This window comes from Acomys minous (assembly GCF_964271855.1).
Source record: "Acomys minous genome assembly, chromosome: 8".
NCBI lineage: Eukaryota > Metazoa > Chordata > Mammalia > Rodentia > Muridae > Acomys > Acomys minous.
The window spans coordinates 45,988,202-46,015,538 of record NC_140489.1 but is presented as its reverse complement, the minus strand read 5'-3'; the positions used below and the strand labels follow the sequence as shown (position 1 = coordinate 46,015,538).

The 27,337-nt window shown below is 42.6% G+C and overlaps 1 protein-coding gene across 1 annotated transcript in view; it reads left to right on the top strand.

Moving 5' to 3' along the window:
* ARID4A (AT-rich interaction domain 4A) overlaps window positions 1-27,337 on the top strand; it is a 75,967-nt gene that overhangs the window by 47,270 nt on the left and 1,360 nt on the right. Inside the window, exons 12-23 of the mRNA XM_084792333.1 lie at window positions 246-318; window positions 1,537-1,631; window positions 1,769-1,866; window positions 3,138-3,369; window positions 5,564-5,814; window positions 8,342-8,539; window positions 11,768-11,852; window positions 12,553-12,694; window positions 15,231-16,361; window positions 16,512-16,616; window positions 21,187-21,393; window positions 22,455-22,601. Coding sequence (XP_084648459.1) covers window positions 246-318; window positions 1,537-1,631; window positions 1,769-1,866; window positions 3,138-3,369; window positions 5,564-5,814; window positions 8,342-8,539; window positions 11,768-11,852; window positions 12,553-12,694; window positions 15,231-16,361; window positions 16,512-16,616; window positions 21,187-21,393; window positions 22,455-22,601 — 2,764 coding nt within the window. The remainder of the gene's footprint in view (window positions 1-245; window positions 319-1,536; window positions 1,632-1,768; window positions 1,867-3,137; window positions 3,370-5,563; window positions 5,815-8,341; window positions 8,540-11,767; window positions 11,853-12,552; window positions 12,695-15,230; window positions 16,362-16,511; window positions 16,617-21,186; window positions 21,394-22,454; window positions 22,602-27,337) is intronic.

Below are 27,337 nucleotides of genomic sequence, written 5' to 3'. Positions count from 1 at the left end.
GCAGGGCCAGAGTGGACAGTGGACGGAGGGTGGAGACTGGCTGATAGGTGCAGCAGGTCTTTGTTATCAGCTTGTCAGTTAAGGGCTAGGGATGAACTCAGCCGTGCAGTTCTTAGCATTTGGGAGGCCTAGAGTTTGAGCCCCCAAACTGCAATAACTCCAAAGCATTAAGATGAGACAGGAGGAGTTCTCCTTAACAAAGGTAACATCATGTCTCCTTCTGTTCCCTGTGCTTGTCTTTACAGCCTGAGGAAGAACTGGACCCTGAAGAGAGGGACAACTTCCTCCAACAGCTCTATAAGTTTATGGAAGACAGAGGTATGCCTTTGTATGCCCTGCCACTTGGGATATGTGCGTTGTTTCCGCCATGTTAGGAAGGCCTTGTATTCCAATGAAGGCCGCTTGTACCTGATGGCAGTTAAATGTTTGGAATACATAGAAAATCAGTATTTATATCATTAAATTTGGTCTCCCTTGTATTTATAAAAAGATTAAAATAGTTAGAAAAAAAAAGTGACCAATCATAACATTACCCTGTATAGTAATTTATTACAATGGTAAAATGCTGTACTTGTGGCGAACGAACTCACCGGCTCCTTGGCTCCTCTGGCTGAAGATAACGGGCGTCAGTCTCCTTCTGAGTGGGATAGGATTTCCAGTAGAGGTGAAAGAAATAGAACCATTACAGATCACCGCTCTGGCAGTCTTTAGTCCTAGAAGTCTGCGGGTAGTTTGGTTCTGTGGCTTAGAAAGGCCCTGCAGAGAGCCGCGTGCACCTTTCCGCTTTGTGCTAAGTGGCAAGGGTGACACTGCAGCCTCTTTCTGCTTCATTTGCTTACACTGCAGAGAAATTTTAATTTAATGTTAGCCACTTCATTGGCATAAAGGTAACTTGACTGATAGTAGAAAAGTCAGCTCCTAAAATTCAGGGAGCCCGCTTTCGGGTCTCGGCTCCAAGATAACCAAAAAAAAAAAAAAAAAAAAAAAAAAACAACAGCTGTGCAAAAAAGTGCTGTGGCCACGTGCAGCCAGTTCATTGCACGAACTGCGCCCGGTGCGTGCCCAAGGACTAGGCCATTAAGAAGTTCGTCATCCGGAACATTGTAGAGCCCGCTGCTGTCAGGGACATCCCCGAAGCCAGTGTCTTTGATGCTTATGTGCTTCCCAAGCTCCACGTCAGGCTGATAGCAAGGTGGTCAGGAACCGATCTCGTGAGACCCGGAAGGACCGGACACCCCCACCACGGTTTAGACCTGCTGGTGCTGCACCACGACTTCCACCAAAGCCCATGTAAAGACAGGACAGAAGAAAAACTACTTCAGACAAATAAAATGGGAGTTATACTTAAAAATTCAGGGAGCCCACCAAACTGCATAGAGAGCACAGAGAGGATTTATGTTTATGTGATCCTAGGACCTTCAAGTGTATATCTGTAGTAAAAAATTTTTCTTGATTTAGAAGTCAATATCTTTACTTTCAAATTAGTAGTTTTCATTTGGCTAAACAGTTTATTTTTCCCTTCTGATGTTACAAAAGGTACTCCAATCAACAAACCACCTGTTTTGGGCTATAAAGATCTCAATCTCTTCAAACTCTTCAGATTGGTGTATCACCAGGGGGGATGTGACAATGTAAGTGTAGCATTGTTTGTGCGATGAGAAGTTCGATTGTTTGATGTTGCATTGACATACGTTTCTTAAAGTACACAGAGTGCTTGTGCAATGACTATTTCCTTCGACAGTTGTTAACAAAAGTCTTCATTTTCTAGATTGATAGTGGTGCTGTATGGAAGCAAATTTATATGGACCTTGGCATTCCAATTTTGAATTCAGCTGCTTCCTACAATGTAAAAACTGCTTATAGAAAGTAAGTAGTCCAGCCTCATTAAAGAGTAAATATTAGCAAGTAAAGCTGTTGAGGGAAAGGGTATACTGTGTGACACACCGGGACACACCACAGCTTCCATGGCAAGATTTTTATTTGTCTGGGGGGGGTTTTGTTTTTTTCTTTTTTGGTTTTTGTTTTGTTTTTTATGGGGAGGTTGCTAGGGCAGAGACTAGATACGAAGGGATGGAGACATGAGTGGGATTGGACATATGATGTGTAATTTACAAAAAAATCAATACAAAATTTAAAAGAATAAATTTCAGCCAGGCATGGTAGTGCACCCCTTTAATCCCAGCACTTGGGAGGCAGAAACAGGTCGATCTCTGAGTTTGAGACCAGCCTGGTCTACACAGTAAGTTCCAGGACAACTGGGCTACACAGAGAAACCCTGTCTTGAAACCCATACACAACAAATAAACTAATAAATGCATTTACAGGGAACAGCATGAACACTCCAAATGAGAGGCATAAATGTTACAAATTCAGCTAGTAGCTCCATGTGTCTGGAAGGTATTCAGAGCTTATAGCCAACTTTGCTCCACTTCCCGGGCCGTACTGGCCCTCTCTAGTATCAGCGGTGCAGGAGCGCACGTCATCTGCAGCACCGGCTCATAGGCTCTAGTTCTAGCGCAGTGCCTCTCAACCGTCCTCACACTGTAACCCTCTAATACGGCTCCTCGTGTTATGGTGACCCTCAACCATGAAATTATTTTCCTTGTTACTTCATAACTGTAATTTTTCTACTGTTATGAATCCAAATGTACATATCTGATATGCAACCCCTGTGATAGGGTTATTTGGCCCCCAAAGGGCTTGCAACCCACAGGTTGAGAACTGCTAGTCTAGAGCAGTGTTCTGGGGACAGTTTTTCTGAATTGTCAGAGTCTCGGGTTCTCAGTACAGATCTTAGTTGATGGTATTTCTGTCTGACTGTATCAAAGGCATGCAGATTACTAACATACAAAGAATACTTCTTTTTTTGTTTGTTTGGTTTTGCTTTTGCTTTTGTTTTTCGAGGCAGGGTTTCTTTGTGTAATAGCCCTGGCTGTTCTGGACTTGCTTTGTAGACCTGGCTGGCCTTGAACTCACAGTGATCCACCTGCTTCTGATTAAACGTGTGCACTGCCACACCTGGCCTACAGAAAATACTTTTAAATGCCATGTTTTTTTTTAACTTACTATTTTATTACGTAGTAGTCAAGTTAAATGCAGAGACCAAGATTTCTGAAGCTGAAACGTTGTGTGTTTAGATATCTCTATGGTTTTGAGGAGTACTGCCGCTCTGCAAATATTCAGTTCAGAACTATTCACCACCATGAACCAAAAGTAAAAGTGGAAAAAAAAGACTTTGAAGAATCAATGGAAGAGGCTCCAAAAGTGGACCAGGAAATGCCGTTAATGGAAGTGAAGAGCGAGCCTGAGGAGAACACTGATTCAAACAGCGAAAGTGACAGAGAAGACGTAGAACTGAAGTCTCCAAGAGTGAGTGTTTAGTAGTTTTTTCTGCTTTAAGCATTAGTTTAAACGTCTCAGTGTGGGTATTTTAATATATGTATGCTAAAATTTGTGCAGAAAACCTAGTTTATTTTCCAGTACTTAGTAATGTTGCGGCAAGGTTATTAGAGCGACCTTTCTCTATGGGCAGTGCATATTACTCCATCTACTTGCCAAGTCCTCCTCACCAGGCGTGATGACTCATGTCTGTAATCACAGCACACAGGAGCCCAAGGCAAGAGGCTTGTCATGAGTTCAACCTGGGCTGCACACTGTGGTCCAGGCCAGCCTTAACCTGTCCTAAGAAACCAAACCAGACAGACAAAAACAACACACACACACACACACACACACACCCTACATATATGCACTCATCTTTTCTCTGTTATAGCCTGTTCAGGTCTTTGTTGTCTGGCTCAGTCCTATGTACTCAGGTATCTTGCTAAGATGTCACCTCAGTGACACCTGCACAGGTTGCTGTACTAACAGTTGCTCCTTCCTCCTTTCTCACTCCTCGTATCTGAAATATCTGATTGCACAGCCTGAATTAATTTGATCTCTTTTCCTCCTCTTTTCCATGAAGGCAAGGGTGGGGTTGAAGAAAGAAGCACAGCACATGGAGAGTGCTCATTACGTAGTTGACTGAATTGCCTCTTGGTAATTCCTGTGCTTCCTGTAGACCTGTGTGCACACTGCACTGCTTTATTTGTGCATAAATTGATTTCTCTTTTCCCACGCACTGTGTTCCTCTCTATTGATTAAAGTTTTATGAAGGATTATCATTCACTATTCTGATCCATGCCCAGTGGCATGATTTATCATTTAATGGAGTGCTACACTATCAAAGAAATCAATTCTTTTTAGTTTTTGAGACAAAGTCTCTAGTATGTACCATGTTGGCCTCAAACTCACAGACTTCTGCTTCCCCGTGCTGGGATTAAAGGCGTGCACCGCCATGCCTGGCTCTGAGTTCCTAGTGGATCTTACTTGCTGGTGAAGCCATATTTAACAGGAGGGAAGGTGAAGTTACCTTTGCTCTAGTTGTTCAGAAATCCTGTGGTTAGTTGTTTTGTTTTGTTTTTCCTCATTTTAAAAAGATTTGTTTATTTTTATTTCATGTGTATCAGCCTGCATGTATGTGTGCAACAATGCAGACCTGGAGCCCACAGAGGCCAGGAAAGGGCACCGATCCCCGGGAATTAGAGTTACGTATGGTTTGAAGCTGTCTTGTGGGTGCTAAGACTCGAACTCCAATCCTTTACCAAAGCATTAAGTGCTCTTAACCACTAAGCCTTCTCTCCAGTCTCCAGAAATCCTGTCTTTGTTGTTGTTTTGTTTTTTAGTGATTTCTTTCTTTTCATTTTATGAGTACTGGTGTTTTGCCCGTATGTGTATCTATGTGAGGGTGCTTAGTGCCCTGGAGCTGGTGTGTTGGACTGTTGGAAGCTGCCATGTGGATGCTGGGAATTGAACCCAGGTTCTCTGGAAGAGCAGACTGTGATCCTATCCACCAAGCTTCCTTTAAAGCTGACCATTCTGTCATCTAAGAAGTGAAATCTTTTAATGAATTTCATGAAATGTGTAAATTAAAGTTTTTTATTTTAATGTGTTGTTATTTTATTTTTAGAGAGGTAATCATGTAGCCCAGGCTAGCCTCAGCTCACTATATAGATGTAGATAATTTTGAACTTTTGATCCTCCAGTCTCCATTTTCCAAGTGTTGGGATTACAGGGTTGAACTATACCATGCCTTGTTGAACTGTTAGGTTTTGCTTTGATGTGTGTGTGTGTGTGTGTGTGTGTGTGTGTGTCTGTGTCTGTCTCTGTGTGTGTCTGCCTGTCTGTGTGTGTCTGTGCACGTGCATGTACACATGGAATACTATCTTTTCTAGAAGTTTGAGATCATAGGTCAAATTTGGAGAAAGTGGTCTGCACTAGGTGAAAAAGAATTTCCTTATGTATTATGTGTTTAGAGTTCATAGTAGTATTGGAAAAATTAAGACATTTATATTGATTATTCTTTTACTTCCAAAAGGAAGTGAGTAGTACATACCATGGTGTTCAGATTCTTCTCTGAAGCCTGAAGAGCATAGTCGCTGCCATGAGGCTTCAGGGAAAGCTGTAAAGGTGTCTTTCTCTCTTTGTGGTGGTAGCTCCCTTAAAGCTTTTATCTCTCTACTAGGGGCGAAGGAAAACTGTTCGAGAGGCAAATTCTATTAAAAAGGAAATAGAAGAAGAGAAAATAGAAGAGCAATTCATCAAAGACGATACAGAAAATAAGGATATCATCGATGACTATGAGACAGCAGAGAAAAAAGAAAACGAGCTGCTACTCGGGAGGAAAAACACACCAAAGCACAAAGAGAAGAAAATTAAAAAGCCAGAGGATTCTGAGAAAGAATCAGATGAAGAGGAAGAGAGAAGCCAAGAGAGGTACATTGTCTTATGTCTGTTCCCCAGAGCGCCTGGCTGGGGTCCAGCCGCACTTGTTCCTGCTTAGAGATTCAGGTGTGAGGGGATGTCTTCTTATTGGGACTTCCGTTCCTCTTGTCTAATGAAGGTGAGACACATTGTGAAGATGATGTGTATCCCCTTTCGGAGTTGGAGAATATACTGGTCGCACCATTTTAATAGCACTTGTGCCCTAAACAGTGGCCTCAAAGAAGGCTGCGCCACCCAGTCAAAAGAAAGGTCCTGCAGTTGACAGCAGGGAAGGGAGCTGGAGAAAAATGGAGGAAGTGGACAAGAGGAAACAGCGACAGCAAAATTTCCATTTTAAAAAAGGTACAATGTGGGAAAGCTAACAAACACATGGGTGCACAGTACTAGCAGATGTTTCTGTGTGTTAGCTTTACTTAAGACATTTTCCTTTTTCAAGTTATTGTATTAGAGTAAGTGGCATGCACCCCTGACTCAAGCTTGGAAAATACATTCTTGCCCCACATCTCATCAATAAATTCAAGCTTTTTAATGTTCATTCTATTTGCTGTTGAATGAATACTGTATTTTTTCCTCCGTGTATTAGGCTTGCATGGATTGAAGTGACTTAAAAATAGCCCAAAAGTCAGACAGTTGAGCTAGAGCAAGGTAATGTCACACCATGCTATGTAGTGGGCCATTCTTTACATGCGATCAAATGAATTTACTAATTTTTAGGTATTACTAAAAAAACAGGTTTTAAAACAACAGCATAACACACTTAACTTAAAAATAGAAGCTTTTCTTCAGTTATTTTTTAGTTATTTTATCTTGCAATGCTACATTTTCTAGAAGTCCGAGATCATAAGTCAGATTTGGAGAAAGTGGTCTGCTGTGTCTGAATGGTGGCTGACACTATTTGCAAATAAACCATTGGGAGAATTAGTAGTTAGAAAAGTAATAACTTGTGAAATAGCAGAAATATTAAATGCTCGTTGAAAAGATATGCTGTTGCAGTTTTCTGTGAAATAGTTTAATTTTAAAAAGCTATACAGTGAAGTATAATTAGGATTTTAAAAGCAGGAAATAATTTAGAGTTGAGAATAATAAGTACAGGATTTTAAATATTTAAAACAATAAATTAAGCAAAGGTGAGCACTTTAAAAGTAGGTTCTAATTATAATAAGTCTGTAAATAAATATATAGCTAAAATATTTCGTACTTGATACATAAATGGAGCAAATATTTTAGAGCAAAGAATTCAGCCTTTAGTATGAAGGATAATGTTCTATTTTATTAAATAAAAGCTAAGTGTACAAATAACAGACAGCACATATTCTCAATCCGTATCAAGAGTCATTGAGATTTCTATTTTAAGTAGGTTTTCTCCAGTGTTTTTTAAATGATTTCTTTTTTTTTTTTTAAGATTTATTTATTATATATACAATGCTCTGCCTGCATTACACCTGCAGGCCGGAAGAGGGCACCAGATCTCATTATAGATGGCTGTGGGCCACCATGTGGTTGCTGGGAATTGAACTCAGGACCTCTGGAAGAGCAGACAGTGCTCTTAACCTCTGAGCCACCTCTCCAGCCCCTGAAATGATTTCTTAAGGAGATTTGTGAGAAGTATCCCTGGAGAGCAAATATTCCCAAAGCAATGAGCTATCAAAGCTTCAGTCATGGGCCCCAGGGTCACTGACACGATGCCCTGAGTGGACCGTGGACCTTAAGTCGCTCCTGAAGCTTTTGAAACTCGTAGAGCACCTCCATCGTCGCCGTTGGGGCTACTAGGTGCCGCACTCACTGCATGGTCTCAGGTTTTAAAAGTGGTGGACTTCTCATATGAATCCCTTCCCGTTTAATCATCGAAACAACGAAAGGCTGCTGGGAGAGAGTTACATGTAGAAATCAGCACACAACTCAGAAGCTCTGTTCTACCCTCACTCTCCTGTAATTTCAGCTAGTAGCCTCATGTTTAAAACAGAAACAAGCTTAAGAGACAGGGCGACTCAGGTAGGTAGCCTTTGTTCACTACTTTACCCACCAAAAAGTTTGTCATGCTAAAAACCATTCTAATGTGAGAAGGCAGTGGTGCTAAAGCAGATTTAAGATAATTAGTTGCAAAAATTTACAAGTAGCTTTAGAAAATTCTCAAAAGTCAGGTGGCACTTGAATGAATCCCAAAGGCCCTTCCAGGGCACGTGGTTTTTAGTCTTTCTTTTTTTATTTTATTGTTTTGGTTTAAAAGTGATTATTGACTCTGTATCATCATTAGCTATGATTATTGACTGGCCTTCAACAAGTGTGGTTTCCCCTCTGTACAGTGGGGAATCAATTTACAGAATCTTTACAGAATCAATTCCTTAGTAAGTAGTCCATGAAGTCTTCTCCTTCTCCTCCTTCTTCTCCTCCTCCTCCACTGACATGTCACGACGGTAAACGTAGGTTGTAAAGACGACATGCTGCAGCTCTTAGCGCTGACTGCTCTGTTCCCCGCTGAGCTGTTAGGAGCTTTTCTCAATGCTGTGATTCACTGCAGGGAGGAAACGGAAAGCAAATGTGACTCGGAAGGGGAGGAAGACGAGGACAACTCAGAGCCCTGCGTGACAGGAACCAAAGTGAAAGTGAAGTATGGACGAGGAAAAACCCAGAAAATTTATGAAGCCAGCATCAAAAGCACTGAGATGGATGACGGGGAGGTTTTATACTTGGTGCATTATTACGGATGGAACGTCAGGTAAGAAGTAAAGCATGTTCTTTTCAGTGGCTAAAAAAGAGCAGTGTTGCTGGGCGTGGTGGTGCACGCCTTTAATCCCAGCACTTGGGAGGCAGAGGCAGGTAGATCTTCATGAGTTCAAGGCCAGTCTGGTCTACAGAGTGAGTCCAGGACTGCCAACCGGATATCAAAAAACAGAACAAAAACAAACAAACAAACAAACAAACAAAGCAGTGTTGTGGGGAACCCGTGTGTGTGTGTGTGTGTGTGTGTGTGTGTGTGTGTGTGTGTTAAAAACTGTCAGTGCCTCCCACCAGAGACCAGCATGGTCTGCCATTGGAACAAGTTTATTACTCTTTTACAGGGAGACAGAACACAAAAGGGAGAGCCGTGGGGCATCACTGCCAGGGTTATGGCTGAGACTGAGGAAGCTCAGGGCTCCACCTCAGGAAACAGGGATAGTGCAGGACCCTGACGACCTGCGGGGGAGTCAGGAGGGGGGCCGAGTCTCCAGGCCGCGTGCGTCTGTTTCCTTCCTCAGAAGTCAAGCCTGGGTCAAGCACTGCGATAGCTTTGGGTTGGCTAAGTAATCACAATCTGTGTGTAGGACTTAAATTTGAGCTTCTGCTCTGTAGGAGGTTTTAAAAAGTCTTTGTTCTACACTGACAGTCAGGAAGGTGATTAATTCTGTGAGATTTTCTTGGTAATTCTTACCTGTGCCAGAAGGCTAGATGAAAGTTAATTCTCCAGTTGGTAAAGAAGCAGAAGTGAGTCGTTAGCCAGGGAAAAGGACATTTTGCCATTTTTGTGGTTTGGACAGTGTTCCCTGGTTTTTGTTGTTGTTGTTGTTTTTAATGGGTTTAGACATGGTTAGGGAGTTGGCTTGTTTCTGTTTTGATCCTCCATGGGCATGGAGCAGACTTGTAATGATTCAGTTCTGTGAAATTGGTCACCGTCAAGGGACGACAGCTCAGTCTGGCCGTGAGAGTCAGAGCAGCTTAGAGCCACACTGAGGCCCAACATTCTGAGTTAGCCTTTAATGTGTGTGTAAAGGTGTGGCTGCCCTGGGTTGACATGAAGCCATATTGTGCCGCCTTTTCTGCATTCTAGATATGTGCTCTGTTATGACTCAGTTCCCTCATCTCCAGATTGGCAACTTTGAGTTCTTACTTTATAATCGAGTCATAGACTTACAATCCCCATGTTAACTTGCATGCAAAGTGCATAGAGCAATGGCTAACATGCAGTAAGTGCTGTGTGTTATCATAGAGCGATGGCAACACGCACGTAGTAAGTGCTGTGTTTTGGCATAGAGAGATGGGTGGCACATAGTCAGTGCTGTGTGTTAGCATAGAGCGATGGTAGCACATAGTCAGTGCTGTGTGTTAGCATAAGTGATAACAGCACACAGTCAATGCTGTGTTAGCATAAATGATAATAGCACAAAGTCAGTGCTGTGTTAGCATAGAGTGATGGCAGCACACAGTCAGTGCTGTGTGTTAGCTGTCAGCACTATTTTTAGTTTTTCGAGACAGGGTCTCTCTGTGTTAGCCTTGGCTGTCTTGGACTCACTCTGTACACTAGCTGGCCTCTGCCTCCTGAGTGCTGGCATTAAAGGCGTGCGCCACCACGCCCAGCCTTGTCCGCACTACTTTAGAGGGTTGTAGTACACAGCAGAATCTGTATCCTGATCAGGCTGCAGCATATGTGTGCACTCTCCCACCTCAGGCTCACGTCTGTTCGCAGCCATCCACTCTGTCTGTGTGCATCCGTGTTCCCGGAATTTCCCTTTCCTGTCACCCTTCTCATTTTCCTGTCATCGCGCTCATTAGTTACCTCTGGTTACTCATGACTTTTTGTTGTCCATACATCTTCCTAAAAGCTAGTGTAATTCTGGCTTACAAAGAGCCCATATGGTTTCTAGATAATTTAGTCCTCTTGCTAAATGGGAGCATCTAAAATGCATGTGTGAGAGGAGCCCTGCTGTGGCTGCTAATACCTGCCCAACTTACCACTCAGACCAGCTAGCGCGGACCACGCTGAGTTCCTCCAGAGAGGCCTGTTCTTTGTTTGGTTTGAAGTGTCCTGGGAAATTCAGGAGTAACATATTTTCTTCTTCTTAGCCCTAGATCAAGTATGTGTCTTTCTTACTGCACTTGCCAGACTATACTTAACTATATAGGATATATATTTTATATTAGACATGAAAGCAAGGTCTTGTTTATCTATTCTCTGCATATTCTATATACCTGGTATATATTTATAATATTAATAATGTTTATAAATAAGGTATTAATAGCAATCTCTGTTCCAAAGGTTCAGCTGTTGGGTAAGGAGCTGTAGTATCAGCATCAGGGTTCAGGGCGGCTGAGGCCTGCACATACTTGAGCCATGTGCCTTGTATGTCTCCAGGGCAACCAGCTTACAGCGTTATTAACTACTGTAGATATCTGTGCATGTTCACAATGCAAGAAGTATTCTTTAGTTCTGGATAGTTCAATCTACTGGTCCATTACTAGTAACAGGAAGGATTGTGTTGAAATCCAGTTGTTGACAATGTTTTTCAGAAAGGTGTGGGAAAGATGAGTCTTCAGCTTGGGCTAAAGAAACCAAATGTAGATAAAATTAAATTGAATATAAATACCTCTAAATAACTTCAGTGACATATTTCATAATAAAGTTTTATTAGGAATAATAGATGCTAGAGTTCTGGGGAGGACAGAAAAAGAGGACTTAATAAATGATGGGGAGCTTGCAAACTGGTATCTTTTTATTATCAGTAGAATGAATTCTAGTATAAAATCTGCCTGTAAGTTCATATTGTGAGAACTGAAAAACGAAGCAGTTCAAATAGTTTAAAGTCAGGAGTTTTGCTTACCCACCCAGACTGCTCGCTGAACCTCTTTGTTTGGTTTGGTTTTGGTTTTTTGATACAGAGTTTCTTTGTGTAGCCCTTGTTATCCTGGAACTTTCTTGTAGACCAGGCTGGCCTCGAACTCACAGAGGTCCACCTGTCTCTGTCTCCCGAGTACATAGTGGCTACACTGAATACCCAGGACAGCTGCTAGCATCCCTTACCAATAGGCAATTTCTATACTCTTTACTCTTTGACAACACTAGAAACAGACTTTTTTATTTCACTGCTTGAGCATGCAGGGGTGCAGGTGTGTGTGTGTGTGTGTGTGTGTGTGTGTGTGTGTGTGTGTGTGTATAGAATATCATTGTGAAAGCTAAACTTTTTCCTTTAAGATATGATGAATGGGTAAAGGCTGACAGGATAATCTGGCCCTTGGACAAAGGTGGACCAAAGAAAAAACAAAAGAAGAAAGTTAAGGTATGTTCATACATTCATATCTCTTATAATAGGTACAGGAATTATTCAAGTTGTATCTTTTTCTGTGAGATACTGTGTTTTAGTAGTTTTACCTTCATAGCAAAAATAAGAAGGTACAGGAATTTACGATATGCCCTTTGCCCTGTGTGGGTATGGTGTTTGCACTGTTAGCCCCTCACCCTCACCAGAGGGTTATAGTGGTAAAAACAGCCACAGTTTACCTTGTGTGGTGTGTACATCAGAGCTGTAAGACATCTCTGGGTCTTTGTGCCTTCAGTAGACTTAGACAGATGGATAACACTGCTATCCATCATTAAAGCAACACAGAGGACCCATCACTGTGGAAATCCAGTTCTCCCTTTCACTACCATCTCCACAGTGTCAAACCTGTCTGCTGGACCACAGTACACTTACTCACCTCTTTCATCCATGGTCCCTGCTGTAGAGGTCTGCCTGGTGTTTCATGTGTTTTTTGATGCTTTTGGTTCCCTTAGCAGGCAATGAGGAACCAGGGGGAGTGATTGTAGTCATATGAGTAGATTAGATAACTGTTCTACATTTTTCTATAAGCACATATTAGGATATGACATTTAATTAACCAGCCTTTTGTTTTGGAGTTGATAAGATTTTCTTGGAGAAATAGAATGTCCATTTTTGAAAGGCCTTCACCCTTCTCATGCATTTTGTTGTTGTTACCTAGAATAAAGAAGATAGTGAAAAGGACGAAAAGAGGGATGAAGAGAGGCAGAAGTCCAAACGGGGAAGACCTCCTTTAAAATCTGCCTTTTCGTCAAATATGCCATACAGTTTATCTAAGACGTCAAACAGTGAAGGAAAATCAGGTACCAGAAATGCCCATGGCAGTGGGACAGGCAGCCACCTCTGTCCAGTGAAACCGGAGGGGCTCCATTTTAAGGGTTGTTGACTTTTAAAACATTATATATTCATGTGCATATTCAACACTTAACAGTGGGGACACATTCTAGGAAGGGCCTGGCCTCAACATTGTACAAGTGTAATAGAGGTTGCTTATCAAACTAAGGGGCCGCAGTGTCCCTAGGTGACAAGAGCTTACAGTAGGACCACAATTTTATACAGCCATCATTGACCAAACTATAACTATGTGGCCCCTGACAAGTAATATAGCTGTGTGGCCCCAGGATGGCCACTTTGTGAGAATCATAGCATCTTATCTCAACTTTTAGCCTAACATGATTAAACTACAAAATTAATTTGGCAGCTAATACTTTGTTGTATATTTTAATTTAATCTCTAGTGATATTAACCAGGATACCATCTGTCATAAGGATTTTAGGTACAACTGGCTTAACTTAGGGAAATTAGACAGTCCATGAACCTTAGTGTGTGCTGTGCTCTGCTTCAAATCGCGTGATGCTCGTGTCTGCTTGGTACCTCAAGCCTGCCCACAGAGCTGAGGCTTGTTGAGAGCACAAGCTAATGGGCATAGGAGTGCTTTGTCCTGAGCATAGGTGAGCATATTTTACTCTGCTTTAACCTTCCCTTTACTTTCTATCTTCATTATTTTTTTTCTATGTAATTTAAGAGATTTTAAATGGTGGTATTATAAAATTACCCTCCTTAAGGAGGAAAACTACTAAAGAACAGGTTTACCATTGGCTGCAGTGTAGGCCATAAAAGGCTGTCTTTCCTCCTTTGTGCCACCTGCTTGTTGCAGGTTCCCATCATATATAAATGCAGGGTTTCTTGCTTGTGGGTGCTGTTTCTCAGGAGGCATGTCCTGGTGCAGTGTACGGCCTATACAACCAGCCCCACCAGGGCCATAAAACTGCATAGCTGAAGAATGTTTGAATATGAGAAAATAGAATTCTACATTCTATTTTTACTAAAGCCACAAAAAGATTATATACCTTCTTACACAGTTATTTTAGGGGTCTGAGGAGATGGTTGACCTATAATAGCAGTTACTGTTCTTGCCAAAGACTGGGGTTCAGTTCGGACACCCACATGGCACTCATAAGGTCTGTAACTCCAGCTTCAGGGTATCTGGTGTCCTCTTGGCCTCCATGGGCCGCAGGCATGAACATAGTATACTACATACATGCAAATACTCCTGCTCATAAAATAAAAGTAAATCCTATAAAAAGTAAAACCAATAAGGAGAAAATATAAAGCTTTGCCAAATATAGTGGGGTGGCCTGCCTTTAATCCCAGTACTTGGGAGGCAGACTCAGGGGGATCTCTGTGAGTTTAAGACATGCCTGGACTCTACTGAGGCATGCCAGGCTACACAGAAAACCTAACCTGTCGTTTAAAAAAGTAAACACATGGGGCTGGAGAGTTGGCTCAGTGGTTAAGAGCACTGTCTGCTCTTCCAAAGGTCCCGGGTTCAATTCCCAGCACCCACATGGCAGCTCACAATTGTCTGTAACTCCAAGATCTGACACCCTCACACCAATGCACATAAATTAAAATTAAATAAAAATATTTTTAAAAATAATAAAAATTTAAAAAATTAAAATTAAAAAAGTGAACACAGCTGGGCATGGTAAAATAGGCCTTTAATCCCAGCACTTGAGGCAGAGGTAGGTGGATCTCTGAATTCAATGCCAGTCTGATCTACAAAGAAAGTGTAGGGCAGCTAAGGCTCTTCTTATACAGAGAAACCCTATCTCAAAAAATCTAAAAAAATAAAATGTGAACACATTCAGCGTTTGCCTTTTTAAAATTCTCTAGGGAGGATATAAGCAATGTAAGTATGTAATTTTTTATATTGTATAGTTTTATAGTCTTAGAATACTAGCTTAGTATTTGAAAAATTCTCCGACATAAAGTGAATAATTTGCCTTGCAAGCAGGTGTCTTGCCTGTGCTTTGTGTGTTAATAAGAACATTTAAAGTATGGAGACTTCACACTGCTCATTTTAAACACTTCTTCTTTCCAGAATAATTTTAGGTGGAATATTATATTTATTTCCTTAGTACAAAGTAGTTAATCTTTGTATTAAGTCAGACCAAATCACTTAACATACTAGCTTTCTGTCTTGTTTTGTTGTGCTTTTTGTTTGTTGGCTGGTTGGTTGGTCTTTTTAAGACAGGGTTTTTCTGTGTACCTAAGGCTGTCCTGGAACCCACACTAGTCCAGGCTGGCCTCGAAGTCAGAAATCCATGTCCCTCTGCCGGGATTAAAGGCATTTGCCACCACATCCTATATCTTCACATATTTTTATTTTAGTCCCTCCCCCTTATATTTTAGAGCAGATGCTATGGTTTATTTTATATAAAAATTTTAAATAGAAATTCAGAAGTATATAAAGGATCATGTTTATATTTTGGAGGATTTTAACTATTACATTGGTATTTAATGTAACCATCTGCACAATGTACTGTCTTCTTGCAGACTCTTGTTCATCTGATAGTGAAACAGAGGACCCTTTGGAGAAGAGCTCGATAAGTGAAGAACTTTCTCCTGATACTAAAGAAGAATTTGAAAAAAATGAAAATTTAAACGATGACAAACTAGATGAAGAAAACCCAAAGATTGTACATATATTAAAAGAAAATGACAGGACTCAGGTGCCGCCCTTAGACCCCTTGAAGGCAGAGGTGGAAGACAGTGATCCAATAGTACATGTCTTTGGAAATAAAGTGGAACAATTAGAAGAAGTTAAGAAACAGGTGGAAAAGTCTCCTAAAGGAAAGGGAAGGCGTAGTAAGTCAAGAGACCTTTCTTTAGAAATTATAAAGATTTCATCATTCGGCCAGGAAGATGCAGGCAGTGAAGCTCATGGGGACACTCACAGCCTGGAGTTTTCTTCTCTAGACTGTAAAAACTTTTCTTCTACCGAAGATGAAGTTGACCAATATGAGAAAGAAAAGAAGTTGAAACGGAAAATACTGGGACAGTCATCACCAGAGAAAAAAATCCGACTTGAGAATGGAGTGGAAGCCACAACTGGCGTGTCCCTAGAAAGGACCAGTGGTGGCGCTGGGCCTGAGGGCATGAAAGGCTCACACTTGGGGCAGCACTTTGAAACAGAAAATGAAGGGATGCCCTCACTGAGAGCAGAGCCAGACCAGGGCATCCAGGAAGTAGCCAGTGAACCACTGGACAGTCCAGCTGAAGAACCCGTCCATACGCCACTCAAGGAAGAGGAGGACGTGATGCCTCTGATCGGGCCTGAAACCTTGGTTTGCCATGAGGTAGACTTGGATGATTTGGATGAGAAGGATAAGACCAGTATTGAGGATGTGCTAGTTGAAGGCTCGGAGTCTAACTCACTGGTTTCTGTTCCGCCTGCCCTACCTCCTGTAGCACAGCAAAGCTTCTCAGTAGCTTCCCCACTTACTCTCAGCCAAGACGAGTCCCGAAGTGTAAAGAGTGAGAGTGACGTAACGATTGAAGTTGATAGCATTGCCGAAGAATCGCAAGAAGGCCTCTGTGAGAGGGAGTCAGCCAGCGGCTTTGAAGCCAGCGTTGCCCCTGGTGCCTGTAGTATAATTGCACAAGAGAGAGAGAGCAGAGAGAAGGGTAAGACTTTCTAGAAGGGCGTTCTAGCTATGGCATGTTTACTGTCGTGGCTTTACAAGAGGGAGGAATGGTGTGGGCAGCTGTGTACATGGACTGGTCTGCTTCTGCTTTTGGTTTTGTTTTCATGTTTGTTCTTTTCCTTTATTTCAGGTCAGAAAAGGCCAAGTGATGGAAATAGTGGATTAATGGCAAAAAAGCAAAAGCGAACCCCAAAGCGAACAAGTGCTGCAGCCAAAAGTGAAAAGAATGGAGCAGGTCAGTGTGCAGCATTGGGTCAGGCCGAAAAAAGGAGTAGCTTTGTTATGTTCTGAGAATATTTTTTCATTATTTTTATGGTGTGTGTGTGTACATATGTGTGCATACACATGTGTATGTGCAGATCAGAGAACAGTTTCATGCGCTCATTTCTCTCCTTCCATCTTTATGTGGGTTCTGGGGATCAAACTCAGATCTTCAGGCTTGCATGGCAGGAGCTCTTCCCCACTGCACCAGCCTGGCCTCCTCCTTCATTTCATTCTAAAGGTGTCCATTAGTTGTACTTTGAACTGCAACAGCTAAAATTACTATTTAGCTGGGCTGTGGTGGCGCATGCTTTTAATCCCAGCACTTGGGAGACAGAGACAGGCGAATCTCTATGAGTTTGAGGCCAGCCTGGGCTACAGAGCTAGTTCTAAGACAGCCAATGCTACACAGAGAAACCGTGTCTCCAAAATCCAAAAGAAGAGGAAAATAAGAAAGAAAATTGTTATTTAATGGAAAGCAGTTGGATAGTAGGTATTTCAGAATCTTAAAGAAAAGAAAAAATTTGTTGTGGTGTTAAAAGTGTACAAAACTTGCATTTATACTGAGAATATTCTCCTTTAGCCAGGATTTATAAATAGCCTAGAAATGTTTATTTAATTTTATGTATATGAATGTTTTAGCTGCATGTACGTGAATGCACCACACACCTGCCCTTTCTCCACATTGTTCAGAAGAGGGTACCTGATCCCCTGGAACTAGAGTTCCAAATGATTGTGGGTGCTGGGAACTGAGCCTGGGTCCTCGGCAAGAACAGTGAGTGCTCTTAACCCCTAAGCCAGCTTTCATCCTAAAAAGTAAAGTCAGTTTTTATCAATAAAACAATAAACTGGCATGAATGGATTAGATACATGAAAAACAAACTTTTTATGAATAAAATTAAACCATCAAAATAAATCTGATTAATTTTTGACAAGTTTGTTGTTAGACTATGCCTTAGGTAAAATAGCACATATCCTAGTAAAAGGACCATGGAGTTCATACAGGAACAAAGACACCTCAAAGGACTTGGAGACTATGTTTCAGGTTTCTGCAGTCAGAAGTGGTTTGCATCTATAGATTCAGGACCAAGGAAAAGAGGGTGGTAGGGGATAAGACCTAATTAGAAGTTACAAGGGGCATGAGTATAATTTCATAGCTTATAAATCACACTCTAGTGTGATGAGAGTCAATCATCTCATGGCTAGGCATGGTAGCATATGCTTTAAGGCCAGGATTTAGGGAGCAAAGCAGGAAAAGTGCAAACTTGCAGCCAGCCTGAGCTACATAGCAGTGGAACAAATTAAAACCATGTACGACTGGACAGAATTCAACAGAAGAATTGCAACATCTGAGAGAGTTCCATCAAAGATGCATTGTAGAGGAATTTAATTCAGAACATGGCTGCTCTGGCAAGAGATCACATCCAAAGATCTTCTAGGTCTGTGTGATCCAGCTGGAATATAAACATGTCTTTAATCCAGGAGACAGAGACAAAGAGATCTGAGTTCAAGGCCAGCCTAGTATAGAGCAAGTATCACATAAAGAAAAGCTTAGGTCCAGGCGTGGTGATACATACTTTTAATGCCTAACAGTGAAGGTAAAGAGTTTGTTGAGGGAAGCACCCATGCTTGAAAGCAATGTCTAATTGAGGGCCAGAAAAGGTGATGAAGCAGAACGATTAGACAGGTCAGGATACGCCCAGCTCTCACGAGAAGAGAGAGGAAAGCTACGTAATGAGCAGTGCAGAGAGAGGAGGTTGAGCGAGAGAACAAGCTGGACACAGGTGAAGACAGAATGAGCCAGAGAATGAGAAGAAGCCAGAAGATTATTAGATTGCTGAGTTGGTTTGAGGCCAGCAGAGCAATTCAGAAGCTGAGAGAAAAGCAAGATCAAATAAGTCAGCTGGGAGAGGAGTTTGAGCCAGAACAGCTGAGTTAAACCAGCCGGCTATGAGCTCAGAAAGAACAAGACAGGGTGAGCTTATTAAGCAGAAGGCTCATAGGCTGAAAACATTCTAGGCCTAGGTTAGAGTGGACAGAGGCTAGAAGCTTCCAGGACGAGGCCTAGGTTAGCAGAAGGAGGCAGTACTCCTCCGAGACAATTGAAACAATTCCTACAATGCATAATGCGGATCTAATCAACACCTCAGGGCCAGCAAACTCAGCTTGGAGGATATCCTACCCAGTAACCGGCTTCTAATGCCTGCAAAGTCATGAATGCTATGAGAAGAGGAAATACATTGGATTGGAGGAGAATTCAGGGGCATGGCCACTGAGTGTGTACAGGCTTGTCACCCGGATCTTCTTGCTGTAAAGTTTACTGTGGAGGCCGGGCGTGGTGGCGCACGCCTTTAATCCCAGGACTCAGGAGGCAGAGGCGGGCGGATCGCTGTGAGTTCGAGGCCAGCCTGGTCTACAAAGTGAGTCCAGGACAGCCCAGGCTACACAGAGAAACCCTGTCTCGAAAAACCAAAAAAAAAAAAAAAAAGTTTACTGTGGATCACCAAGTGGAGGTCTGAAAATACGATCTGTGTGAGTTCCTGATGTCAATAGCTAGATAGGAATATGGTGACCCCAAAACCAAGTCTACAGATTGATTGATCTTCCTTCCCCTTGGCTGAGATGAACTCAGTGAAGTATGTCTAACAAAGCATAGGGGTGTGCATGACTGCGGTGCCTAATGCTGACTGTCAACGTGACAAGATCGAGACTCACATAGACCAACCTGCGCACAGCTGTCAGAGATTAGCTAGGTTGCTCTCGGACCTGCCTGTGGGGCATTATCTTGATACGGTTATTGAGGCTGGAAGACTCTCCCACTGTGGGCAGCACTAGTCCCTAGGCTGGAACCCTGGCCTGTATAAAAAAAGTCAAAGGAGCTAAGCACAAGGGGTTCGTTTTTCTCTTCTTGACAATCTTACACTGTGACCAGTTGCCCCAAACTGGATGCCGTGGTGCACACCTGTAACCCGAGCACTAAGATTAAGAGGCAGAGGCAGGCAGGTTTATAAGTCAAATCCAGGACAGCTAAGGCTACAAAGAGAAACCCTGTCTCAAAAAAAAAGAGAGAGAGATAGAGGTTCCCACCGAAGGGAGCTTCCCCCTCCCCCACCTGCCCTCCCTTTTAAGGATAAGGCAGGCCTAGACTCCTGACAGCTGGAGACGTGGGCCTTCCACATCAAGGTCTTTACTCCAGGGTCTGCAGGTAGAACAATACAAACCAACCCTTTTGAGGACAAATAGTCAGGATGTAACCTATAACTCAGACCCAATAGGAAGCCAGTGAGATGGTTCATCAGGTAAAGCATTTACCATGCAATCTAACCACCTGAGCTCGGTCCCCAGAGCCCACTTAGAGGTAGGACTTCCACATGCCCTCCACAGCATGGGCCTGAAGCCCCTGCTCCACAGCTGCATACAATAATAAAGGTTTTTTTGTTTTTGTTTTTCCAGATAGGGTTTCTCTGTGTAGCCTTGGCTGGACTCACCTTGTAGCCCTGGACTGTCCTCAGCTAACTTTGTTGACCAGACTGGCCTTGAACTCACAGAGATCTGCCTGCTGCTGCCTCCCAGAGTGCTGGGATTACAGGCCTGCGTCAATGAACCTAACTTGGGTTGGCTTTCTTTTAAATTGTTTCTATGTTTTGTTTCAGCGTGCATGGAGCAACATAAAAAAAAATTTCATAACCCTGTTTTTCCACTTACTAATATGTTAGATCTTTTATCATTACTCTTGTGAACTGTAGCTCATAATTTTTTCCTTTTAATTTTGAAAGGAGGGCACATGTGCCACAGTGTGTGTGTACGTGTGTCAGAGGACACCTTGTGGGAACCCGTTCTCTCCTTTTTTAAAAAAATGATTTATTTATTTTTATGTGCATTAGTGTGTAGGTATCGGATGCTTTGGAACTGGAGTTACAGACAGGTGTGAGCTGCCATGTGGATGCTGAGAATTGAACCTGGGTCCTTTGGAAGAGCAGACAGTGCTCTTAACCGCTGAGCCATCTCTCCAGCCCTCACCCCCACCCTGTTTCTCTCCTTTTAATGTGTACTTCAGATCAGACTCAGATCACCAGTCCTGGCAGCAAATGCCTTTACCTGCTTAACCATTTCACCCACGCTGTAGTTCATTCTTTAAAAAATCAAAATCAAAGCCGGGCGTGGTGGTGCACACCTTTAATCCCAGCACTCGGGAGGCAGAGGCAGGCAGATCGCTGTGAGTTCGAGACCAGCCTGGTCGACTAAAGTGAGTCCAGGACAGCCTAGGATACATAGAGAAACCCTGTCTCGAAAAACCAAAAAAAAAAAAAAAAATCAAAATCAACGAAAAAAGAAAACCTGTGCAATATTCAATAATACACAACTGTAAAGCAGTTTTTTTTTTACTTATGGACATATGTTTCCCTCTTTTTCTATTGTAATCCTTGATGTACGTATGTATATGTTTACCAGTGTGATACCAAGAAATATAATTGCTTTCTTTGGTGCATTTTGGTATTTGAGGCTTTTCATGGTTTACAGTTGGAGTAAACTTACCATTACAGGACAAAGCAGCGACAGTGAGGATCTTCCTGCCATAGACAGCTCGAGTAAGTGCACACCAGTGAAGCACCTCAGTCTGCCCAAGCCGCAGAAGCTGTCTCGCTCTCCTGCAAGAACCTCACCTCACATCAAAGACGGAGAGAAAGAGAAGCACAGAGAAAAACACCCGAACTCGTCCCCGCGGACACACAAGTGGAGCTTCCAGCTCAGTGAGTCTACCGGCAGCCGGGCTGCCAAGTGGGGTTGCTCGGTTGGTTTTTGGTTTTTGGTTTTTCGAGACAAGGTTTCTCTGTGTAGCCCTGGCTTTCCTGGAAGTCACTGTGTAGTTCAGGTTGGCCCCTGCCTCCCGAGTGCTGGGATTATAGGTGTGAGCCGCCAAGCCTGGTAAATGTAACATTTCTTAAATGTCAATTTGGAATAATGTTAATAATCACTAAAATGTTATGTCGCCATTCCATTACAGTTGTATGTAAATCTTTTTTTTTTTTTTTTTTTAAATTTGGATAATACTAACTTGGTAAATATGACAAGATCCTTCAATTAAAAAACAGAACATGGACTGATTGTGTGTTTCACCCTGTAACCCAGCACTTATGAGGATCTTAAGTTTGAGGACAACCTGGGCTACCCAGACTTAGTTTGTTTATTTGTTTGTTTTTGTTTTTCAAGACAGAGTTTCTCTGAGAGCTATCCTGGACTCACTTTGTAGACCAGGCTGGCCTCAACTCACAGCGATCTGCCTGCCTCTGCCTCTCAAGTGCTGGGAATCCCTGTGCCACTGCCCTTGATTTTTGGGGGGCGGGGTGGTGTTTTGTTCGTTTGTTTCTACACAGACTTTATAATGAAATATGATGTATATAAATCAGTGAAATAGAAGTACCCAGCACTCTGGTGCTGACACACATTTAAAACCAGCCAGGGTTCTAACAGAGAGCTCCAGGACAGCTGGGGCTACACAGAGAAACCCTGTCTCAAAAACAAACAAACAAACAAACAAAAAACCCCAACTAATTACGTGTAGGTCAGAGGACTTTATATTTAATGTTTCTAATGTTTTGTGATTAGAGTAATGCATGTATAATATAGAATATTTGGGGTAAAGAACTCTTAATCATAAATTTAATTGTTCTTGAGTTAAAGAACTTATGTATGTCATAATAAACTAAATATTTTACTGATTTGTAAGTTAGACTTTTTATAGAATTGTCTTCTTTGCTCTCATAGAGTTAATCTAAGTTTTAAAATAAAATAATTCTGTCTTTTCTTTTAGATGAATTAGATAATATGAACAGTACAGAAAGAATATCTTTTCTCCAAGAAAAACTACAGGAAATCAGAAAATACTACATGTCTTTGAAGTCTGAAGTTGCAACCATCGACAGACGGAGGAAAAGATTGAAAAAGAAAGACAGAGAAGGTAACGTTATTCGAGTGTCTCACCTCACTCTCAGATTCCCTCCCTGTCATTTTATAGTCAGTCTGTATGTGCAGTAGGTGCTACTTTTAGGGTTAGAGTTCTCTCCTGTTGTTGGGAGTGGGTGTGTCTGCAGCTGAGCTAACCAGAGCTAACCCTTGAAAGGAGTATGAACTACTTTAAACAAGCTGTGACTTACTAAGCGTGTTGCTCTCCAGGAAGGTATGCTCTGCCCAACAAATACTTACTGACTGCCCAATGTTTGTTACTCTGAGCTTCACATAAATGAATGGACCTAGATATCTTCAGCATTACTTATTTGGAACCATAAATCATTCATAAACAACTACAGGGCAGTTTAATTGCGCTCAGAGGCACTAAGGAGCAGGTGTCACATGCCAGGGGCTCTGCAGGTGACGAACGAGACATGGACTGTGGTCTTATCAGTGTGGGCCCTACACAACATTAACCAGCCTCACAGTTAGGTTACTTGGAAATAATCTTAAGAATACAGAGTTGAGGCTGGAGAGATGGCTCAGAGGTTAAGAGCACTGTCAGCTTTTCCAGAGGTCCTGAGTTCAATTCCTAGCAACCACATGGTGGCTCATAACCATCTATAATGAGATTTAATGCCCTCTTCCAGCCTGCAGGTGTACATGCAGGCAGAGCACTGTATACATAATAAATAAATAATTATTTTTTCCTTTTTATTCATTCATTCATATTACATCTCAATTGTTATCCCATCCCTTGTATCCTCCCATTCTTCCCTCCCTCCTGATTTCCCCCTACTCCCCTCTCCTATGACTGTGACTGAAGGGGACCTCCTCCCCCTGCCTATACTCATAGGGTATCAAGTCTCTTCTTGGTAGCCTGCTTTCCTTCCTCTGAGTGCCAGCAGGTCTCCCCATTAAGGGGGACATGGTCAAATATGGGGCACCAGAGTTCGTGTGAAAGTCAGTCCTCACTCTCCACTTAAATAAATAAATCTTTAAAAAAAAAAATGCTGGGCATGGTGGCACACACCTTTAATCCCAGCACTTGGGAGGCAGAGGCAGGTGGATCTCTGTGAGTTCAAGGCCACCATGGTCTACAGAGCAAGTTTCAGTACAGCTAGAGCTGTTACACAGAGAAACCCTGTCTCAGATTTAAAAAAAAAAAATGCAGAGTCAACAGTCTGTCAAACATTGGACATGGTGTATATCCAAGCTCTGCCAAAATAACAGGAAAGGAAGTCAGGTTCTGTGCCTTAAACTCATTAGTAATTGGATGAAAACAAGGAGAGATGACCACTCACCAGGGTGACTATAGGGAGAAATAGTGTCCAGGGTGATAAGGCCAATGCTGGAGAAAATAGCATGGGGGATTTATGTGTTATTGGTAGCAGAACAAATGTGCCTGTATCAGTTACTTTTGTATTACTCTTTTTGTTTGTTTGTTTGTTTTTCTGAGACAGGGTCTCTCTGTGTAGTCTTGCCTGTCCTGAACTCACTTCATAGACTAGGCTGGCCTTGGACTCACAGCGATTCACCTGCTTCTGCCTCCCAAGTGCTGGGATTAAAGGCGTGCGCCACCGCTGCCCGGCTACTTTTGCATTGCTCTTACTAAAAGAATCTAAGAAGGAATCAGGACAAAGTGTAGTCCCAAGGATGTGCCTGTACCCCAAGAAGAGCATCTTATGACTCTCTCTCGAGGGGATGCTCCATTGACTAGGTCAGAGCACTCATAACAGGGCTGTTTCGGAAACACAGACACATACACACACACACAGGATTTCTTTACTAATCTTCCAGGCATTTCCTAACATAATCAAGTGGCCTTTGAGATTAACCATCAAAGTCTCCTTGTCAGTTGTCCCCACGCACAGCCCGTTAACCACAGCGATCTACCTGGTACCCAAGAGGCTTATGTGCACTTCTAGTCAAGGTGCACTCATTCCATCTCCACTACGTTCCACAGACCCAGCCGTCTCATTATTATTCAGAAGCCTAACAGCAGGTCCCTACCAAGACACAAAACTCTTCTGAGCTCTGAGCCTGCTTTAAAAAAAATTTTTTTTTATACTTCCAACATAGATGGTGTAGAGTAACCATTCCTATTACAAAAGGGAGGAGTGAGGACTCAGAGAGGAATGATGGAGCCAAAGCGAGGGCCAGACTCCTTAGAGCGAGCACTGAAGCCTGTCATTCCATGTCTAGCGTCAGGAACACATGGCTTCCTGTGGGATCTTAACGGGCTTGCATAGGTCTGTCTCTGTGGACCTGCTGTCCACCCGTCCTCTCTCTTGGGCCTGAGGGTGATACCTGCAGAAACGGAAGAGGAATACAGCATTCTGTGCTATTTCTAGGTATAGCCTACAGACCCAGAGAGATCCATAAGCCTGTAGCCAAGGAGAACGGCACAGAGTTCTTTACTTTACTGTTTTGAAGTATAAAACCCTAGTGTATTAACCAGGTGTTCATAAAAAGGGGTGCATGGATAAATGGTTCTTTATTTTTTTAAAAAGCCTCATTATCCACGGGAGAAAGGAAATGAAACATTTACCACAACAGAAAAGAAAGTATCAGCATGTTAGATGTATTTCTAGCACTCTGCATGGAAGCAAGAGTGGTGAGGCTGAGGTCAGCCTGGGTTAGCCTGGGCTATGGAATAAGAAAAGCATGCAAGACCCCCTACACCACAAAAGGGCATGTCAACATCGTGTCTTTGGAAGCTAGGAATGTGTGTGTGTGTGTGTGTGTGTGTGTGTGTGTGTGTGTGCGCGCGCGCGCGCCTGTAATCTCAGCTTTCAGGAGGCAGAATCAGGATCTCTACCAAGTTCAAGGCCAGCCTGGACTACATAGATTCTGTCTCAAAAAAACTAAGACACAGAACCAAGCCCTGTATGTGTAGGAAGCTGTGAGCAGCAGCTAGACTGCTGTGCTCTCCTAGCCATAAAACAGCACGGCCACATGATCTTGCAGTTCAAAAAACAAGGAAGTCAGTTGACACCTTGTAACTGCAGAAAAGCTCCCAGGTTGGGGGTGAGGCCGAGCTGAAAAATTGGTTGAAACTGGAATGAGAAATTGGATCATCATGTCTACCCTCTAAAGAAAGGTTCACCTCTCCCCACCTGCAAGAAACAGGAACTGAACAGATTCAGCTTTGGCGACTCAGGGCCACCAGCTATAGTTAATGCTGATAGAGTAGGGTTAAATCACAGTTGAATACCGGGTGGTCCTTTTCAACCCAAGATGTGACCCTCCCACTTCTTTCTGTCTTTTCTTTTCTTTTTCTTTTTTTTTTTTTTTTTTTTTGAGACAGGGTTTCTCTGTGTAACCCTGGCTGTCCTGGACTCTAGACCAGGTTGGCCTCAAACTCACAGAGATTCAGCTGCCTTTGCCTCCACTAGGATTAAAGGCATGTGCCACCACACCTAGCTTTGTGATCTTCTCACTCTTGAGAACCATGCCCAAGTGTGCTCATTCCTGGCAGAGAGGAGGAGAAACTAACTGTGCCTAAACCAATAGTCTACTCTAGAAACCAACATTTGGATGCTTTGGAACCAGAAAGCAAGACCCTGGCAAGTCACATGTCTTGACCACATTGAAAGCTCCAAAGCTCAGACATGGCTTATTATGGCCCTTTGCTATGTGTGGAAGCCATATGACCAGATATTTTTAAAACCTATGTGTGAAGACAGACTCAGAAGCAGAAAAAGAGAAAAGAACACCCCATCCCCAGAAGAAAAAAAAACCCACTTTTTTTTTTAAAAGCACAAAAATATACTAAAAATTTAAAGCTGGTCATGGAGGCTCATCACACCAGTAATTAGCATTTGGGAGATGGAAGCAGGAGGATCAAGAATTCAAGAGATGTCTGAGCTAGGTAGCTGGCTCAAGGCTAGCCTGGGCTACTTAAGACTGCCTTTAAAACAAAAAAAGAGCTTGGTGCGGTGGCACACACCTGTAATCCAAGCACTCAGAGAGGAAGAGGCAGGTGGATCTCTATGAGTTTGAAGCCAGCTTGGTCTACAGAGTGATTCCAGGACAGCCAGGAATCACATACAGCACATACAGAGGAACCCTGGCTCAGAAAACAGAAAGAAAGTGAGTGTGGGGCTCAGCGGTTAAGGGCACTGACTGTTCTTCCAGAGGACCTGGGTTCAAATTCCTGCACCCACATGGCAGCTCCCAACTGTCTGTAACTCTATTTATTTATTTATTTATTTATTTTATATATATTTTGGTTTTTCGAGACAGGGTTTCTCTGTGTAGCCTTGGCTGTCCTGGACCCGCTTTGTAGACCAGGCTGGCCTCGAACTCACAGTGATCCACCTGCCTCTGCCTCCTGAGTGCTGGGATTATAGGCGTGCGCCACCATGCCTGGCTCTATCTGTAACTCTAAAGATCTGACACTGTCACAGAGATAGATATACATGCAGGCACAACACCAGTGCACCCAAGATAAAAGTAAGTAAAAAATTTTAAATGCTTACATTTTGTAATGTCTGGCTTCGTTTAGACTTCATTTTGTTTGCAGTGCTGCATATGGAACCCAGGAGCTGTGCATGTTAAGCACACTGGCTACTGCACTCCTCACCCACTCCCAGCCTTGTGATAGCTTTTCTGAACTGTTAAATCCCTTAAATGGCCAAAAGCTGGCTTTACTCAGAAGAACAAGCAGAGTACTTGCTGACAACTTGTTACTCTTTTGTGAAGCATCTAATTGGCCTGTGGTTAAAGTGAATGGATGGTAAG